The sequence below is a fragment of the Benincasa hispida genome, chromosome 1, assembly GCF_027475165.1.
Source record: "Benincasa hispida cultivar pf3 chromosome 1, pf3_genome.v1.1, whole genome shotgun sequence".
In the NCBI taxonomy this organism is placed as follows: Eukaryota; Viridiplantae; Streptophyta; class Magnoliopsida; order Cucurbitales; family Cucurbitaceae; genus Benincasa; species Benincasa hispida.
Window position 1 is genome coordinate 24,843,817 of NC_143478.1, and position 20,835 is coordinate 24,864,651.

General features: G+C 33.2%; 2 protein-coding genes across 3 annotated transcripts; both read right to left on the bottom strand.

Moving 5' to 3' along the window:
* Positions 1-1,971: 1,971 nt before the first annotated feature.
* LOC120072743 (S-adenosyl-L-methionine-dependent methyltransferases superfamily protein) lies at positions 1,972-5,143 on the bottom strand. Of its 2 annotated transcripts, XM_090310722.1 has the most exons (10): positions 4,768-5,143; positions 4,499-4,612; positions 4,019-4,087; positions 3,874-3,893; positions 3,747-3,799; positions 3,604-3,634; positions 3,431-3,506; positions 2,608-2,747; positions 2,358-2,449; positions 1,972-2,258 (listed from the first exon to the last, which is right to left on the bottom strand). In XM_090310722.1, exons 1-9 carry the CDS (start codon positions 4,940-4,942, stop codon positions 2,402-2,404), a joined length of 726 nt encoding a protein of 241 aa, XP_090166848.1. In that variant the 5' UTR covers positions 4,943-5,143; the 3' UTR covers positions 1,972-2,258; positions 2,358-2,401. The 2 variants fall into 2 exon arrangements, with proteins under 2 accessions (XP_090166848.1, XP_038881154.1); XM_039025226.2 differs by lacking the exon at positions 1,972-2,258 and having other exon boundaries at positions 2,260-2,449.
* Positions 5,144-10,383: 5,240 nt separating this feature from the next.
* LOC120071380 (signal recognition particle 19 kDa protein, putative / SRP19) lies at positions 10,384-13,616 on the bottom strand. The gene is made up of 4 exons (XM_039023634.2): positions 13,349-13,616; positions 12,894-13,085; positions 12,220-12,319; positions 10,384-10,841 (listed from the first exon to the last, which is right to left on the bottom strand). Exons 2-4 carry the CDS (start codon positions 13,068-13,070, stop codon positions 10,714-10,716), a joined length of 405 nt encoding a protein of 134 aa, XP_038879562.1. The 5' UTR covers positions 13,071-13,085; positions 13,349-13,616; the 3' UTR covers positions 10,384-10,713.
* Positions 13,617-20,835: the final 7,219 nt, after the last annotated feature.

Consider the following 20,835-nt stretch of genomic DNA (forward strand, 5'->3'; position numbering starts at 1 on the left):
AGTTGGGAGGAAACAAGCGATGTTTCAAAAACAGAAAATAAAAAAGAAAATATTATGAAAGAGGAATCCACATTTTATATAACATAATAAATATTACAACCGGTAAATCCAAGTACAAAATGCAAGCTACATGGTCAATTGAACATCACTCAACTAGTTAAGATATGTGACGCCTAGCGGCTGGTTGAAGGTTGGGTGAGAGGAAGACCGGCATGAAGGAGAAGTTGGCCGGACACTAGTCGTGTGATGGAAGCAGCAACTGGTCCGGGGTAGGGTTAACGTGAAGAAGAAGTTGGGGGAGAGAGATGGAGAAATAAAATTTTGATCTTTCTTTCTTAACCTCTTTTCTTTTTCTTTTTTAACCTCTTTTATTTTTCATTTTCTAATGGATAATTTGGGAAGGAGGGAAATGAAAATGAGGGAGAGAGAGACAAAGAAATGAAAATCAAAAAATTGTTTGGATTTAAAAGACAGAGTCACCTACAATGTCGATTTTAAACCGACATTATAAATACACCTACAATGTCAGTTTAAAACCAACATTAAAGATCAGTTTTTTTTATATATATAAGAAACTAAGAAACTAACATTGTGCATCCGTTTTTAGTTTTTTCCAACTGATATCAAAACTCAGATTTCTTGTAGTAACTCTTGATGTAGAGGTTTGAGGTTCATCAAATCGCCGAACCCCATTTAAGTTCAAATTTTTATAATCCAACTAACATAAAGTATGTACTATCAACCTTAAGATCAAAGGTTCGAGTCCCCCACCTCACATTAGCATTTAATTTATTTATACAAATCCAAATATACGTACAAATCCATGTTTCTAACGTCATACTTCACACATCATGAGCGGAAGATTCCACTAGAGAGTTGAATTTGATAATTGTCATAAATAGCACAAAAAATTTCCTATTTTCACAAGTAGTACCCTTTTTGTCAATTCTTGTAATGTCTTGTCTCAATGCATCCAGGCTAGATCAATATTGAGATAGAAATAAAAACTTTAATATTCTTTTAATAACACATTCGAATCACCAACTTTTTGAACTTTTTCGGTAGAATCTTGGTTAAGATGACGAACAAAATTTAACAAAATTGGTAAAAAAAAAAAAAAAAAGTTTGGATGTTTCGCCCAATTGTTTTTGAATTTAAGCCCTCAATTGAATCTAGACAAAGATGACAATCAAGATTGAACAAAATAGAGAAAAAAACAAGTACAAAAGTTCGAGCCAATTCTTCTTACATTATTGTATGGTCAATTTTTGTATGGGTAGTAGAGATGGTTTATTCTTTTCTATTTTTTTCGTCCTCAAATTTGGTTTCTTAGATTTCCTTACTCTAAATTTCGAAAAAAGATTCTCACATTTACATTTTGACTAAATAAAATCTCTCAAATACTTCCAAACCCCATAAAAAAAATCAAAACAACAAAATCTAAAAACTTCTATTCCATAAGTCTTATCTTTGTTTTCATGTCAATATCGATTTTTGTGTAGACGGTACACCTTGTTAATAAAACAAGAGCAATTATTAGGTGTAGACGTGCAGTCTAAGTTGCATCCATTCCCATACTCCTCTTTTCTTTACATACTAAAAATAAAATAAAAATAATTCAATAAAAATTTATCACAGGTAGATTATTATTTGGTGTTACTTGGACTACACAAAAGATGGTGTCAGGCTACACTCGAGTTTTTTTTCCTTAAAACGATTGGCGAAAAATGGTATCTCAAATATTAAAGGAAAATTTGTATGGATAACCCAAAATTTAGGTCCAAAATAGCAAATAACCCATTTTTTTTTAAAAAAAAATGACAATTGATCTTTTGTTAATACCAAAATAAACTCGCGCATGCGGAAGAGCCATCACTATCTCGCTCTTTCTTTTCTTTTCCTCAAAGATCACTCTCCTCTCACATTTAAAGGAGGTGTGGTTTTTCGCCCAAGTTAGCCACGCCGGAGAAGAAGAAGGAAAGAGAAGGTTAAAAAAGAAAAGAAAAAACAATTTCGTAAAAGTTGCTCGCCAAAGAACAAGAAGAAAAGAATTTGAAGGAAGAGCAAATTGATAATTTCACACATGTATGATATGATGAATTATCAATGGTTTTTAAAAAGTGGGACACTCGTCATTTTGGGCTCCAAAATGAGTGGAACAGTGCAATTTTCCCAAGATGAAAAACTTCTTGTGCTATAATGACCGAGTTGAATTCTATCTCAAATGTAATCAAATGACAGTCACGAGGATGTGAAGGCTGGCATCAAAGATAATTTATGATTAAATGAAGTGAGAAATAGTTAAACTTTAAATACTATCATGTTAGAGAACGAAAAAAACTTCAACAAACTCCTACATTTCAGTTAAAGGAAAACACTGGCCTTTTATCAGGTTCTCCCCTCACTCAACGGCAACATCATGCTTCTGGTCTGGCTTCAAAGAACTATCCTGAAAGCGCAAAGAAGAAAGTCAAATTCGACGGTAAGATCACAGCTAAAATGAAAACTAACTGCAAAAACGAAAATTTATGCATCTTCTAACAGTACAGGGAGGAAAGGAGCTCTTTTCAACTTTAAGGATAACCGATTGAAAAGCGAAATGCTGACCTTCGTACAGATGTATATATAGTGCACATCAGGATTCTGCCCAAGCACGGTTTCTAGCAGGCTCGTGTCGTTGTCAAGTGGAACAGGTTTCAAGAGGTCCCATTTTGGAGGGTCAGTCCTTTTTTCTGAAACATATTTCTCTGCAAGTTGTCGATAAGAGATAAGAATGACATGATAGGAAAGTCATTACAAGTGTTTCTAGAGCGGTTTAAAGACTTGAAGTATAGTGAAGAACAATGATTGGAATAAAATTTATTCAATAAATAGTTGTCAAATAGGTTGTGGGTTATAAAATTTGTCAAAACCCAGTATTGAAGACTTTATTCTCTAGTCTATTAATATCTGAGCATGTGCTAAGGAGAAAAAGGAACTCAGTATATGATCATCATAGATTGGCCTAGAGATAAATAAGGAGCATGACCTTGATAAAGGACTAAGGGTCATTGATTCAATCTATGGTGGCCACGTACTTAAGAGTTAATATCCTACAAATTTTCTTGATACATAAATGTTGTAGGATCAAATGAGTCAAAGTACGCGTAAACTGACCAGAACACTCGTGATATCAAATATATATATATAACAAATTGATCACACATCATAACAAGTTTGGATGCCTAAGAAGTTTAGGTATTATATAAACCTCCTACAAAAAAAGCAAAGACATTGTGTGGAACTGAAACACTATAAGGGGCAGAGGCATAAAATATGCCCGTGTTTCCGTGCAGCTGTGGTTGAACTAGAAAATGAAATAAATAGACTCGAAGAACACTTTGTACCGATTTAAAACCACTAAATAGCTTAAATTTAGTTTTGATCAGACCTGTGACATGAAGCTTTATCAATGAGAAAGAACGTTTCAGTAGACTTAGTCTATACGTGGGAGCTCCATATGTAACCTGCAGATTTGAAGCAAAACACAGTGATTATTCCTTGCATGTAACACTAACAAACACATTCAAGGAAACAGGGACGAGTACTAACTACAGAATTTACCAAAATATATACTCCATTTTCCTTGAGGACCCTATAGTTTGTCATCAACTGCTTCAATATATGGTGAACAGATCAAGAAAGAAAATTTATACATAAAAATAAAGAACTGAAAGATAATCATCTAGTCCATTGTTGCGATTTACCTCCAAACTTCTTCAAGCATCCTAGTCGCATTTTCCCGTGAATTATTTCCACACTAAAATTAAAAGTTGCCCATATATAAGCAATTAATGTAGAAAAGATAAACCTATCAAAACACTCAACACTCACCAATAGAGAGTCTAGGGTACCTGGAAACATCACATAGAAATAATCAAAATGTTGAGGAGAGAAAATTGGAAAACAACACACTCATGCGCACACAATAACAGTGCACGGAGAGAATTAGAAATTGTGTACATGGGGATTACTACACCTTTGTCAAGAACGGCATCGAAAGAACATATTTCAAATGCACTCATATTACGAACATCCATTGTCATATCTGTTCGATTATAAAGGAACGTCAATGAATACTTGAATCATGAATTAAATTTAAAAATTCCCATCATGTACAGTCTAATTATAAACAATGATATAGATAATACAGTTCAACTTCAAAGAGCAACGGAATGAATTTGAATTCTTCATTGTAAGAGAGCAAGGGTCATTTGGCTTGCAAACTAAGTCTGTATAGCTTGAATTTATGAAATCAAACTTACCTAAACACACTTTCCCACACCAAACGCTAAAATATAAAACTATAGAATAGATTTCTGTAGTTCATTCTTCTCCAAAATCTAGATAAACAAACTAGGACTCGTAATTCCAAACTACACTAACCAGGCAATATCTCCTCTAAAATTACGAAGAACAATAAAACGCCAATTAAACAAAAAGGAAGCGAAAAACGTACACTTCAACTGCGGACGATTACAATACTTCTTCTGCATTGCTTCGATCACAACAGATGATATATCGACATTGACCACATCCACATAGCCATCGTCGACCATGCCTTCGCTAAATGCTATGATAACCAAAAAAAAAAAAAAAAACCACAAATAATGCCAATAAAACGCCTCTTTCATACAAACAGAGTCGAAATGCAATGCGATAGCAGTTAGTAACAGATCTGGTAAAGAAGAATGAATCCAAAAAGGCGAAAATGGAGAAGAGGAAAACCTGAGTTGCCGCAACCGACGGCGAGGATGCGATGATGGCGAGAGACATAGAGATTGATCAATGGAGCCAAGGAGTGATACTTCTGGTACCAATCAAAGGGGCCAGATTCATTGGAATAGCGATTGTCCCAATACGAGGGCTCGCCGTAGGCCTGTGTACAAGTCTCCGTCGCCATGATTGATGATTTCTGCTTCTCACTGATCTGTGTCGTCTTCTCTTCTTCTTTGAAAATTTGATTTGGAATTTTTCCAAATTTCTTTATTCTGTTGGCGTTGGGGTTTTATATGGTCGAAATCTGGAAGGTACTGGAGGAATGGAAGTTGCTTTCTTGTTGCACAAAGGTGGTTTGTTGTCTTAGCTTCGAACAAAAGGCCATGGGTGTTTCTGTCATTTGATGAATATAACGACCCAACTTTATTTATTTATTTATTTTTATTATTATCTTGAAAAGAACGACCCTTCTTTAGCACACATTATGATCCAAAAAAATCGATCAACCCAACCCAATTCGTACAGTTTGGGTTAGGTTATTAACTCATTTGACTGGGTTTGATTCAAATAAATAAAAATTTTATGGGTTGGATTGATTCATGGGTTTACCTAATATAATTCAAACCAACCCGAACCAATCCGAATTTATTATTAACTTTAAAATATTTTTTATTATTTATAACACAATTATTTATGCATATAATGATTTTAATTTTATTTAATTTCAATATTTTTTTTGAATAATTTATTCTTCAACAACTATTAAAAGTAGTTTATTTGTACTTTATAAAGAAAATTTCCACTATATAAATTAAAATTGAGTTGTTAATCTTAATTTAATATATGAAAATAATTAAATTAGATTTTTACATATTTACATTTTACTTCTTTACCCGGTTAACCCAAACCAACCTAACCCAAATATTTTATGGTTGGGTTGGGTTCATTTTTTAATATGAGTTATTTGGGTTGAAAAAAATTTTACAACCCGAACAATTCTTGGGTTTAAAAAGTCTTTCAACTCAACCCATAAATACTCCTAATTATCATCTTTCAATTTGGATTAAACAAACTTTTAGTCAAGGGAAACTAATTATTTTATATTCTAAATTTCTTTTAAAAAAATTGTAACATGCAATTTTTTTTTTTTTTTTTTTACAACAAGGCTTTACTTAAATTTTTTCTTATATGATTGTATTTCATATTTTCATATATGTATTTTGTATCAAGTTTTGAAATTAAATTTCAATTTAAATAATTATTTTAGATGTGTTTGATACTATATTTATAAACCAATGTAGTTGTCCACTAAATAGTAGGATGACCACAAGCTAATACTAATTAAGTTATAAACTAATACTAATTAATAAACTATTGTTGTTACGCTAAAGAGGCATTGAATTTGTAACATGATATATTGTATTTTGAAACATGTTTATCCTTGTTTAATATAACTAGTTGGAAGACATGTGTGTTACACATGACTAAAAAATTTTATGAAAAAATTTTATGACATAAAGTTTTAAGAAATAATTTAAATTTAATTGAATATCCATTGAATTTAATTAGTAGATAAAGTTTTTAAAAAATTTGTTAAACTAAATATTTCTTGTTTCAAGTTAATTTACAATAAATAAATATGTAAAAATAGATGGATGAATCAAATTAAAATACAAAATTATATACTTGAAATGAACTTGTGAAGTAAAATTGGTAAAGAGTGACATAGGAATATAAATGACTTTTATTATGGGGTAGTTGGTTACTTTTTGGAAAAAAAAGAGAGAAAAATATATTTCAAAATAATTATATACCTTCATTTAAAAAAAGTAAATAAATATTTAATAATTGTGACATTGAATAAAGAAAAATCTCTTTGTAAACAAAATTGGATGTTGTTTTCCTATTATATTATATTAGGATTCAATCTATCAAATCATTTTTTAAGAAAAATTATAATAATTAAATTTTCTCATGTTTTAAAGGTTTTTTTAAGTGTTACTCAGATTTACTTTTTTAGTTTGTTTGAGACTTGATTTTGATGAATTTTTTTTTAATATGCTACTAAGATATGAATTTTTTAAAAGAAAAATTCAAAATCAACAAAGTAAAAAACTATGATCATATTAAAATATTTATTTAGAAAAATAAAAATACCTTCATATTTTAATTTATTTGTTCTAAAATATAAAACTTCAAGAGCTTTTAATATCTAAATACAGTAAATATATATAAATATATTACAGTGAATAAAGATACAAAAAAAGATTGATGAATCAAATTAAAATACACAATGATATAGTTAAATTAGAATAAAATTTGTGAAATATAGTTGATATGAAAGTGACATAATAACATAAAATATTAGTTTGATTATGGGGTAATTCTTTGATGGTTGCTTTTTGGAAGGAAAAAAAGGGAGAAAAAAAATCATAAGAAGCATATTTCTCATTTTTTTTATTAAGGGAAAATCCCATCGTAAACAAAAAAAATTTATATGCATGGATAACAATTGTATGGTTCTTCCTATTATGACTTTTTTTTTTCTTTGATGATATGGACAATTTTTGTGAATTTTTCTTAAAATTTGATAAGTGAAATTGAATGTTGTTTTCTTATCATTAAGATCCCAAATCATAATTTTTTAAAAAAATTATAATAACTAAATTTTTTTTTTAAAATTATAATAATTAAATCTTTTTAAAAAAATTATAATAATTAAATCTTCTCTTATTAGTGTTTTAATTTTTTGTATTGTTAAATCAAATTTACATTTTGAATTTATTGATACATGATTTTAATGAATCTTTCTTTGAGTATGCCACTAAGTTAAGAATTTTCAAACAGAAAAATATAAACAACAACACCAAAAGCAATGATTAGAGGAAAAAACTACCTTCATATTTTAAATATTAAAATATTAATTTATTTTTCTTAAAATATAAAACTTCCTTTTGTTTTTAACATGTAAATACAATAAATAAATATATATATGTGACCTTAATATTTCTTTAACAATAAATAAATAATTCTATATATGTTAATGAAAGTGGTCAATTTAACCCAAATGTGAGCAACTAAATCAAACATTAAGTTTAAAAAAATCAACCAAATAAAATTTGAAAATTTGAACTTACTAATTTTAAAAAATCAACAAAAGGTATGCCTAAACATAATGTACCATGATGGATTGAATCAAAATATCTACAATGATGGATTTCAAAATGAGGTGGGAAGAATCTACATTGCTCATTGAAAAAACTATGTATATGATAATAATAGAGAAATAAATTTGAAAAATTGAACTTACTAATTTTAAAAAATCAACAAAAAAAAAAAAGACTACTAAATTTACAATGGTAGATTGAACTAAAACTTCTACGATAATGGATTTAGAATTGAGAATGAGAAGAATTTGTAATGCTCTTAAAAAGAGCTATGTATACAATAATAATAGGGATATAAATTTGGAAATTAGCCTCTACATAGAAAAACAAAAACGTGAAATTTGGATTTGGATTTAGATTAGAAGTTTTCACAAACTATTCAATTTTAAATCACAAAAAGACAAATTACCAGGAAGTGTAAACAATACAAAAAGAAGGCCAATATCATGCTTCAAGATTGTATTCCATTGCAGAGATTTAAAGGAAAAGTATGGAACAACATGTTGTAAATATGGAGAAATTGTGGGTTACCAATATGAGGAAGGATTGATAAAACACAATCGTAACAAACAATCACAAGAAAGGATGGGAGTAAGTAGAATAAGTGATAATTAGTAACTAATCTATGATATGAAAGAGAATAATAAGTAGCAACTAACGTAGCAAATGGAGGGTAAGAGATGAGAGTGTATAATGGAAATTTGTTTAAAATTAAAGGGTAATATGGGAAGATAAAGATTCTCCCATATATCTCCATTTAATATAGTATAGATATAGATATGGGTTATGCATTTAAAATTATAAATTTCAAAATATAAATATATTGAAAACATAAAAATTTCGTCTTTAAAATTCACATTGTTTTTATCACGAAATTTAGACAATTTTCAAAGACGAAATCTAGTTTATATGTCAAACACAAGAATTTATACTAAATTCTGTTTGTAATATCTTGAACCATATATTCAAATTAGCAATATAGGGAGATAAAAAAGTAAATAACAACCACGATCTAAACTCTATTAGGGATTTCAAAAATCATAAAAACATTTAAGGTCCATTTAATAACCATTTCGCTTTTTGTTTTTGGTCTTTTAAAAATTAAGTTTATTTCTTCTTTATTTCACTTTTTTTTTTTTTTTTTGGTTTTTGAAAAGTGTCATTTGAAAGATCATTTAGTTTTTCAAATCTCAAGACCATTTTTAAGATTCCTGATGAAAATAAGAATGAAGTTAAAATATTATTTGTTTTTCACTTTAGCTTTCATTTAGTCTACTTTAGTCTCTATACCTTCAATAAATCATAAATTTACTCATTCAAAGTTTTTAGATTTTTTTATAAGAAAAAAATCAACAAATAATATATGGACAAGGAAGGTTATTTTAAAAATTCATTTAAAACATAAGTACTAAATTTAGAATTTTGTGAGTACAGTGATAACGGGAACCAAATGATATTAAAGTTTTCTTTCAGTCTTAGGCCTGTTTAGGAGGTCGGAATGTAATCAAAATTAAGATAGAAAAAAAGTTGAGTTGAAAATTATCAGAACGAAATGAATTTAATACTACAGATCGATGATTTTTAAATATATTACATTACAGATTCGAATCAGCACAACAGTCCAAAAATTATTAAACTAAAAAAAACTGAGAGTAGAATAATCCACGAGAAATTCGATTCAAGAAAAGATTACATCTACGGCCCACCATTAGATGTTCACAGTGTTGGGGACTCGGGATCCCGCCCATATTTCAGTCCCTATCTCATTCAGATGCATCTATGCTCAACGCAAAATTTTCCATCAATTGGGTTTCCTGTAACTCTTTTTTTTTTTTTTTTTTGATTTTTTTTCATAATTTTTTAATTTATTCTCAACAAATAGAATTTTAAAAAAATTTCATGTTTAGGTGGATCATTTCCAATATAATTTCCATTTAAAGAAAACATTATGAATTTCATAATAGAAACAATAATATTGCATGTGTTAATATAATTAAAATGTCCAGTTTCTAAATTTTAAATTTTAAATTTTAAATTTTACAACATAGACTTCTAATTTCTGTAAGTCTTCTTTCAGTATCATATAATAATAATAATAATAATCGGGGCAAGAGCCTCATGTAATTAGGATCCCGACAGGTTAGATGGACATCCAGTATCCAACCAGGAATAACACCAACTAATGTTTGCAAAGTTCTGAAGCAAACAAACAGCCTGGAAAGAGTTTCAAGTATGTTTGTTAATAAGATTACAAGCAAAAATCTCAAAACTTTCATACTTCCAGATTCTGAATCTGGCAGCAAATTATTGAGAAATTACCACATTTATCAATCTCCAGACCTGTAAATCATATTCACAGGTAGGCTATTTCACCTCCAATCTCAAAGGATTTAGAAAAGAGTGGACCATTCAACTTAATTCTCATCCACCATCATTTACTCCTATCAGCAACTTTATCTCAGTAAAACTTCATAATCCATTATTTTACAAAATTGTTCAAAACAAACCCACACTACACCAAATGTAAGATTCCATGACACTCAAAATAATTACCAGTCCCCACTACCTTTCGTGACTATTTTTTTCAGTCAATGAATCGAACATCAAGAAAAAAGTATCAATGACACTACACAAAAACTTCTAGACCACTGTGTTAGTTTTTCGTTTCAGATGGGGGCAGGGTAGGACATCAATAGTCAAAGGTCGTTGAGAATTAAGAAATAAGACCTGAAAACGAAACCGCTTGCCTGGTCGATATCAATCTGGTTCTTGCAATTACATAATGTAACTATTTCTTCTTTCTTCCACCCTTGCCTTTTGAAGGTCCTGCCGTTGATGATGATGCAGGCTCCTGCTTCTTTGTCCTCCCAGGATGTCTAGGAACAAGTTCGGCTATACGAAGCATCAGTTGTTTTCCTGCAATATAGCCAGATATCTCATGTAAAATTGTGCCAGATATCTCATGTAAAATTGTAATCATTAGGGTATTTTTATTGATAATAAGAACTTGGAGGGGAATTTTGAAACATTTAGGTCAAATTACAAGTTTGGTTCTTAAACTTTCATGTTCACGTCATGTGTCTAATAGTTCCACAAGCTTACAACTTCTTATTTAATAGGTTTATGAACTTTCAATTGAGCATCTAATAAAATTTTAGTATATTTGACCTTTTTTCCATTGAATTTCAATTTCGTGTCTTAAAGGTTCGAAAAAAGTGTCTAATTAGATTAAATATTTAAGGACCTATTAGACATATAATTGAAAGCTCAAGGTCTTATTAGACATATTAAAGTTGAACCTACAAAATACAAATTTGGAACCTATTAATCAATTTTTAGAGTTATAAGGAACAGAAGTTTATTGAATTAACTTGTAATTTAACAGAACTTTTTCAAAGAAAGACACTTTCTTTGAGGAGAAAGTTGGACAAACTGTTGCAGCTGTTAGCTAGACAGATAAACTTATCCAAAATACTTGAACTGATACCACTACTAGGGATTAGATGTTTGGTTAATCAAGCAGCACAGTTTAAAATATACTTGCAGAATCTCACATCCACAAATCATCACTATAAGTCAGTTGATATGATATGTTCTGTGAAAGGTAGTATGGAAAGGCTGAAAATCAAAGGGCCAAGGCAGAGAAAAAAGGGTGGGAACTAGGACTTTGTTTCATTCCTAAGAGAGCTGCGATGTTAACACTCTGGATTTGAAATAAGCTTCAAACAGAATTTTCAAGGTGTTTCAATCAAATAGAAGGACAAATTTTCTCTTTAATAAATGGGATGAATGTTGAAAGAATTTATTTAGAAGAAAAAATTTATTTAGTTAAAAAGTTGGTACATGTTTGCTTATTAGTTTATTATAAATTTGTTGATGAAGAATAGACAACTTTTTCAATATTAATGGGTAGAAGGACTCGGGGAGCTCCTCTCCTTTTTGGGCTACCCTCCAATGTTTCTTTATGGACTAATTTCATCTTTATAAATCTACTTCATGTAAAAACCATACAGTTAAATTTATTTTATGCATGCCAAAATTCAACCTTTATGCATTGACCAAATACTAAGGGATGGTGCATTTTTTGCTTCTTAAAATCGTAAGTGTCTGGACCGACTTACGCTCACCAACTAATCTCATGGGACAACTGCCTAAAGCTTCACCCTCGATATGAACCAAAAAAGTTTGAGAAAAAAATTTAAATCCTATAATTTCCAGAAAGGATGTTAAAGTCTTTATTTCGTTTGGAATGAGAGATATTTGAAGGATATCCAGAGACAAGCACAAGCCTTACTGGAAGTAATAGCTGGATTAGACAGAGTTCCATCCTCCTTCTTCAGCAGAACCCGCACTCTCCCTCTTTGCATGAAATCACGAGGATATGCTTTATCAATCTGCAGGAATGCTATAAATATAAACCAAAAATCTTTGCTTGTTTTTCTGTTGAAAGAAACAAAAATGTGGATTTTCAGTCACCAAAGCAAAAATTCAGGACAAATGGAAACCACTCGCTATTGGTTGTGAATTCATATAAGGCCTTGTTTGATAATTATTTGATTTTTGGATTTTGAAAATTAAGCTTCGAAACTCTGCATTCAGCTCTAAATTTGTATGTTATGTTGTCCACTTTTTACTAACAATTTTAAAAATCAAGCCATGTTTTGAAAACTAAAAAAAGTTTAAAACCATGGAAAGAAAATTGGAAGAAAACAAGCATAAAGTTCAAAAGCATAGCTAAAAACAAAATGGTTACCAAACATGGCCTAAATGATTATTGGATTTAAATTGAAATTTTGATTTCCCTAATGATGTAAGAAAACAATCCAATTAAAACATTCTATCAATTATCACAGGTTCACATAAACTCAATGCAGGCTGCAGGTAACTTCAACACAAACAGGCAGCAGAGATAACAAAAATTAAAAGGAAGGTAAGATCTTTAACGATGACAGATGATTGCTAGAAAACCTCAATGGCAAAAGGCAGTTTGAGATGACTGCAGCAATCCCCAATCTCAGCACACGTAGGATTCTCACATGCTTTACTAACACCTATACGTCTTCCTTCAGCAATTGTTTTCTTTGAATTAATATAGATGGGATACAACACTACCCATCTCTTTATGTTGGGAATTTCTCCATCCATATTCCAACCAAATTCCTATCATAATGCACATTCAGTCAAATATAGGGCAAAAAGAAACACATTCTGGCAATTAAAAAGCACCTAATTGAACAGGATTTCAACTACTTAACAAATTCCTCGCTGGGAAGAACCCAGTTGTCTAATGACAAGAAATGGAATAAATTCCTCATATGACATGCCAATTACTGCCTATGAGATTCTGTAGAACAAAAGAAAAACAATCCGAAAGCGTTGCAAACCTCTTAGAGCACAAGGATCGTACGAAACAAGTTACATACCTACTAAACCAAGAATCAATTGATTACGAATAGCAAATCGAGAAGCTAAACAGAGATCTGATTTTTCTGTTCCTGCCGAACAGCGAAAATTGGCGAAATTGAGCGAGAGAATCGGAAAAGGAAATGGGGCGAGTCCGATGGCAGAATAGGATTATTTTATTTTATTTTATTTTATTAACGCCACCGAAGAGAAGAAGAGAAGAAAATTGAAATAAAATCTTTCATGGAAATAACAAAAATGCTACCGGTGGGCTTTAGTCCTTGCGTTGTGGGTTTTTTTAGATTTGAGACCCAAATAAAAAATGGCCACGGGTAGAAAAAGTAATGGAATGTGGTCTTCTGCTGATGTCATCTACGTGTGATTTTACCCCTCCGTCCCTAAAATGCACTCTGCATGCCTAGGCCTACCAAGGAACTCGATCCTCAATTACCCGTCACTCGGTCCTCGATTACTCGTTACTCAATCCTCATTGGCTCGTTACACGATCCTCAATGTACAGTCACTCGATATCCGAATGCATGGTCACTCGTTACGTGTGCAGTCAATACGTGTATACTCGATCATAGTCACATCATACTCGATACTCGATTAATTTATACTCGATCAGTTTGAACTTTCTGAATTCTTACCCCGTTTGAAGTCTATTATTTCACCATTTAACTCGTTTCTTAGACTATTCTCTCTTGTCTTATGATTCTATATCCCTCGACAATTGCACCTCAATACTCGAAACTCTCTCGATTCTCTCTGCATCAGGTAACATTATTCTCTTTGTTTATATTTTGGCATTATTTGTCTCTTTGTTTGTTATATTTTGTCATCATGCACTTACATGTTCCTCAATACTCGACCGATATGATTTTTATTTTAGTTTTCATATCTTATATGTTTGGCTGGAGCTCGAATATTTTTCGTTTCGGTTTTCATATTTCTGGTATTTCGAACCGTTTAGGGTTTAGGGTTTGAGTAGGATAAGTCATGAAGGTGGAAAATCAAACCAAATTCTCGATGATCGACCATTTAGTCACATGTAATGTAGCATGTATCGTGTATCTGGTATTGAGCAATCATGTATCATGTATCGTGTATCATGTATCGAGTATCATGTATCGTGCATCGAGTATCGTACATCGTGTATCGAGTATCGAACAAAATGCTTAATTTCTAGTGCTCTTTATTATTTTGTGCAGTATGGCTAAATAATTTAAGATTCTTCCCCGGGATCGTTTCCCAGGCCAATCGACCAACCTATCCTCTCACATTGGGATGACTAACAAGATTATGAAAGAGAAGCTTACTCCCACTCAGGTTGCCTTCTTCAAGAAAACGATATTTAGGGTATTCGTGGACATGGATATTATCTCCAACAATCCATTGGTCTACTACATTCTATTGAAGGAGGTTTTAGATGATAAGAATGATGCAATGACCTTTGATTTGAATGGTACGGTTGTTACTTTCTCCAAATAAGACTTCCTGTTGGTGATGGGATTATGGAAGTCACCTAATCCAACAATTGTAAGAAGAGGTGAAACACTTGGTTCCCTGCGTAGTAGGTACTTCAAGAATGATTTTGTGGAGGAAATTTACATTGATACCTTAGAGACAGTGTACAAGGAGATGAAGTTTGATAACGACATGGATGCTGTGAAGATGACATTGGTCTATTACACTAAATTGGGTATGATAAGGAGGGAGAAGACGAGGATCAATGTCGAAAAGACCTTATTAATTGATGTGGAGGATTTGGATTACTTCAATTCTATGGATTGGGGAAATATGCTATAGGAGAGGACGTTCGTTCGTTGCTTTCGTGATTCGAGCTAGGAGTGTATTGTATAAAATAAATTGGAAGAATAAGTTCTAAGTATGAATGATGCGTTGATGCTTTGATGTGTTTATGTATTTGTAACGCGTTGGTGTGTTAGAAATGTGCGACAGAACGCACGACACTCCTCCTATTGACGTTCAAGTTTTCCTAAATCAGACCCAAGTATAAATCCAATTTAGGTTCCTGGTAAGTCCAAAGTCGAACTCATGGATTCAGGTTAAGCTAATGCAGACCTTGCGTTGTAGCTGTTATAGGGATTTCCTAAATGTATGAAGGAATGTGTTATTTACACTAAGGTGTTGTGCTCGTGCAAGAAGATACAAAAGAGTTGAGTAGAGAATGATGGGTCGTGTGGAAATGGATTTTAGTGCAAGTGGTATGCATCGATCTAAGATGAGTGTACACGAACTAGAATGTGATGAATGGATGATTTATTTATCTTTGTTTATGCGTTATACTTTATTCAACACTTCTCAATGCGAATAACATACAAAATCTATCTCTAGGATGCATGCGTCAAACACTGGATGCAATAAACAACAGTAAGTCTATCTCTAGATGTACTAGGCATTCTACTTGATGCGGGCTTATTTATTCTCTCGAATAGTCTAAGCTAAAGATGTTTTTACCAATTGATCAAGTTGGCTTAAGCGTTTGAAATGAAATTTTGCATGAAGTATAGATGCATCCAACATAAACAAGAAATAAACAATGGCAAAGTGTGATGGATCAAATATATGAATTTTATAAAGAAGCAGATTGTCTTTACAAAAGCAATATTTAATTAAATGAAAGTACGAAAGCAATAAATGAGATGAAAGGAACTGAGTCAAGCCGCAGAGTACAATCTCTTGTATCTCTTTGGCTCAATTCTAGTTGTGTACAATCACTTGTATAGGAATTGGATGAAGTGTCTCTCTCAAGCTCGGCTTCCTCCGCTCCTTGACCGGCGGTGATGGTGGTTCTCTTTCCTTCTACTCTTCTTGGCACCACAACACAGCTTTTAAAGATCTAAACTACGACTATGCTAATAATGAGAGTGAAAACTTGAAAATTTCTAAACTTCAAACTCTGGAGGGATTTCATCTATTTATAGGCATTGGTCATCTCCAGCTTGGTGATGGGCATCATTAAAGTCCGTGCCCTGGTTAGCTGCCTGACACTCGGAAGCTTTTCAGACGCCGCCTACTGCAGGTGCCCATACTTGCAAGTGGTGATTTGACACAAACAGCCTAAATCAATGAATCTTCTTTGCCTTGAATCCCTCCGCCGCATGGCCCATACGTTAGAACTTTGCCTGCAACACTTTTTAATCATGCGTTAGCTTCTTGTTGAAATCTTACAATATAACGCGTTATGTCGCAGTATTTAGTAATAAACATTCTTTTGCATGAGTTTGATAATGTTTGAGTAATTCCATGCGTTTCTTCTAAAAATGAGGAGATTTTATCATTAAAAATCTTAGTTGTTCCAACTTAAGAGCCAAAATAACTTGTATTTCTACAAGTTATCACCACTCCCAAATTTGAACAATGCTTGTCCTCAAGCATTCCATAAATAATTCTTTGTTATCTCCCTTGTCTTTAGTGTGCAGAGTTCACCTCTCATCATATTCAATTATAAGCTCGAGACAAGAGTTTGGAAAATGTAATGAACATTGACTCTTTTCTAAAAGGAATAATGTTTAGTTTCAGGTGCAGCAAGCCTTTTATCAACAACTCCTTTTGTTTCTCAAAACATTCCCGTTTTTTCTAAACCAGCAATGCATTAGATGCTCTTTTTAAGATAGATGCCGGATAAAAAGAAAAAATATGAATGTTCAATTACCCATGCATTGTTTCAAGTATCCCACTTTCATTTTGGCTTGCCCTCACGGGTGTCATGTGAGCATCCAACTATGGGTGAAAACCTTTCACAACTAAACTCATATCTAATATTTATGCGTTTCAAGACACAACTTCTTTAGACTAGATAGAGGAGTTTTATGGGACGTATTGGTCTAGGAGACTTAACTTCGTTTTGGCTTGCCCCCACAAGTGTCATGCGAGCATCCAACTACGGCTAAGTGCTTGTTCCAATTTTTTAACTCATGCCACTTTGAAGCTTTTCTTTTGAAGTAATGACAGAGGAGTTGCGTTTAATATTTTTCTATTTTGTTCCCTTTCTTTTTGATGTATTCAGTTAATGCGTCTAAACTCGGATTTCCCTCATCCCCAAATTTGGAGATGAGCTAAATCCTCATTGCTAAAAGAGAAACAAAATTTCGAAAAGGCTTTGAGAATTCCGAAACGAGTTTTGAATTAAAGCTTGCATGCGTTAGAAAGAAAACATGTGGTCTTTTAGAGAAGTTCAGGCTTTGTTGATTTTTCTAACGCCTACTTTATACTTATAGATTTCATATTGTTGATATCATTGAGGTAAGGCAAAGCACAAGACTAGAAAATAGCTAAAGAACAAAAAAAGTATGCTTAGGTCAAACGCAAGGAAAAAAAATGATAGAAATTTTCATTCATTTTCATAGAATAACATGAAATAAACAAACAAGTCAAACAAATACAAAAGATCATCAATTAAATCAAAATACAAAATAACCAACACCCCAAAACTTTATTGTGCTGGCGCGTCATCCCTGCGTTCTTCTGCAGGATCTTCATCCATAAAGTGCAAAGGGTTTCTAAGATGAGCAGGTAGTAGAGGCAGGGCAAACATTCCAACCAAGACCTGATTAATGTACTGCGTTGTATAAACAAATTGGTCTTGCATCCTTCTTGTTTGCTGCCTTAAGTAATCTTTTAGAACCCTGTTTTGTTGTTGAAGACCTTCAATGGAAGCGGCCAATGGTCTGAGCTGATCACTGATGAAAGTTTTCAAATCTTTAATATCAATGTTGCGTCGAGTTGGTGTTGGCTCTTCACTTCTTTCAATTGGTTCTTCAAATTTACTGCGTTACTCGACCCTAACCCAGCTGGTTCAAAGATGGTTGGAAGAGGCACAAAATTGGGAATTGGACTTGGTGAGGGCGAAGGAAGGGGGCAAGGAATGTCTTGATCTATATCAGTAGGTTCTTGGAGCGTTGGATCAAGACACCCTTCTGGCGGGACCACTGGTGAGTTTTGGAGAGTGAGGTTTAAGGTTGGTCGCGCTTCTTCATCCATAAGTTCAAGCTCTGCTTCATGCTCTGAAGCTTCATCGTTGTGTTCAATTATCCGGATGTGTCTTCTTTTGGGGGCGCGTTTAGATGATCGAGGTCTAGCTGCCACTTCTTTGGGAAGTAAGGCAGGCTGATGCGGTGAACCGCGAAGTAAACGTCTGATTAACTTGATGTCCATCAGATCGTCGATCTCTTCATGATCATCCCCCAGAGGGATGCCCCCACGTTCATACAGTACGCAGATCGGCCATGGAAAATAAAGTTGTCCTCTTGGTTTGATATTGATGGCTTTGATCTGATCCCTTATTATTCTCCCAACATCTAAAGGGATGCACTGCATGATACATAGGTAGCCAAGACGCGTTATTTCGACAATGTTTCATCATGCATTGTAGGCATGATGCTTTTCTTAATCAGATAATACCATAGATTCGCATCTGGGTTTAGGTTCCTGGAAGCTAGTATCTTTGCTCCATTTCTAGACCTTTGCCATTTGCTTCCAGGCTTGTATGATATTAAATGCTCAAAATGATACGATACTACTTCTATTAATGCGTCAATTAGGAATATTCATGTAGTATGCTCTGTGTTGTCACAAGTTTCCTTACGATGAAGCCAAGTGTAATTCCACCACAAGTTTCTCGGTATGATCCAAGGTCGAACACGGGGAACTGGTTTTTGGTTATTGCAGTATGTTCGTGGTATATGCGACCAGGTTTTCAATTCTTTATAAAGGGGTTTGTACATGTAAATTGCGGTAAAATAAAGGTAAGTAGTAAAGATGCGATAAAACATAAAGATACAATAAACTTAAGCTAGATGTTACAAGATACAAACTTCACGTACAAGATGCTAGGATTAATACTGGGTGTGAAGTTTGTGCAAAGATGTGGGATATGGCGACAAGTCCTATGAACATAATAGAAAGAGAAAGATGAGTATTATAAACAACGCAAGTTCTTAATTGGATTGAAGGTAAAAATACGGTTCCGGTCTTCTCTTGGCATATACCTCTCAATGATCAGCCATGTTTCCCACATGTCCGTGGTGAAACAGAGTCTAACTTAATGAACGCAAGGTTACTTCCATGTCTGGAAGTACTACTCGCTTTAGTTAACACACTCTTCTGACCCTTTCTCAATAGATCGGAATGACATCTTCACTTCTGCTCTCACAGGTGAAGATGTCGTCTAGCATGCTTTAGCTAAACATATTTTATAACTTTAATACAGCTTAAGTTCTTGGTGATTCATATTGCTCATCAGGAGATTAAGAAAACATCATGAAGAAAGTGACTAACGGGTGAATGGAAATAGATAGAAAATGGTAGATGGAATCTATCGAAACATTTAATATTTCTACTAAGCGTTTGATACATGATTCGTGAATGAAGAGGTCATTTGTGAACGAAGAGGTAAAGAAAATATGAAATATAATGAAAAAAAGTTAGAACAGATACAAACAAGTGCCAACGTCTTGGCACAGATTCGATGGAGATCTGCTTGTCGAATCGGATGGTTTCGATGGTAAAAAGAGCTTCCTTCTCAGGTTTGCTCCACCGGTAGCAGAGATCTCTGCACAGAGCTTCGATCGGGTGTATGGCAGGTCGGATCTGAGATTTGCCTTTTGGCCTTATCTCGTTCTCTTCCCAGATTTCTTCTCTTTAGCACTCAGCTCAGCCTTTTCTCTCTAAAATCTTACAACACTTAGCCCCGTATCCAGTAGCATACTTTTCTCTGAAATCAATGGGGTATTTATAGGAGTAGATCCTTGACTCCAGCCTTGTGGTCCCCACTTGATGGTTATGATAATTCTGCAGATGGAGGGATATTATTCCTTCTGTTATGCAATCAGACCATCAATTCTGCACAACCGTTAGTTGTACACGTGTCGCAATCCTCCGCTCTCGTGTCGTTCAGTTGCATCTTTCGATCATAGGTTCGCATGCGGTGTCTGTTTTTATTACCGCATGTAGTTGAAGCATAGCTCTGGACAGACTATCGCCTTGCGCCATCACTTCGGTAATCGTCTCTTCATGGTTGATCGACGGGCACAATTATGACATAAATGCGTTGATTAGTTTCTCATGAGCCTTAAGCGCAAGCGGTGACTTGGTCTCCTGCAAAACAGAGTAAAGTTTGGCTTGTCTTCCATCTTTTTGGCGTTAGTGGGTGTAATCGCAAACATTTATAATTATTGTCATACTAGGCTAATTTTCATACAATTGGCGTATAATTACTAATTTTTGGCCGCAATATCTAGATAAGGTGGCATAAATAACTTGTATTTCTACAAGTTATCATACTCCCAAATTTATATATATGCTTGTCCTCAAGCATATCTTCTACCAAGGCAATCATGCTCCATTCCTACCCTATATTTCTGCGATGATTGGTTGCTCCGAATGTTACACTTAGGCACATTACCTGATATTGTACTTTCCTTCTATCCTTGCTAATTCTTAGCAAGCCTTACTTTATTCTTCTATGTAACAAAATTCTGCT

Coding starts and splice junctions, on each gene's coding strand:
- LOC120072743 (XM_090310722.1), bottom strand. CDS start 4,942: ATGGCGACGGAGACTTGTACACAGGCCTACGGCGAGCCCTCGTATTGG. Junction 3,800..3,873: donor GTACCCTAGACTCTCTATTG/GTGAGTGTTGAG, acceptor TTTTAATTTTAG/TGTGGAAATAATTCACGGGA. Junction 3,635..3,746: donor ATGCTTGAAGAAGTTTGGAG/GTAAATCGCAAC, acceptor GACAAACTATAG/GGTCCTCAAGGAAAATGGAG.
- LOC120071380 (XM_039023634.2), bottom strand. CDS start 13,070: ATGGATGGAGAAATTCCCAACATAAAGAGATGGGTAGTGTTGTATCCC. Junction 12,320..12,893: donor AACTGCCTTTTGCCATTGAG/GTTTTCTAGCAA, acceptor GCATTCCTGCAG/ATTGATAAAGCATATCCTCG. Junction 10,842..12,219: donor TAATCCAGCTATTACTTCCA/GTAAGGCTTGTG, acceptor GCTATATTGCAG/GAAAACAACTGATGCTTCGT.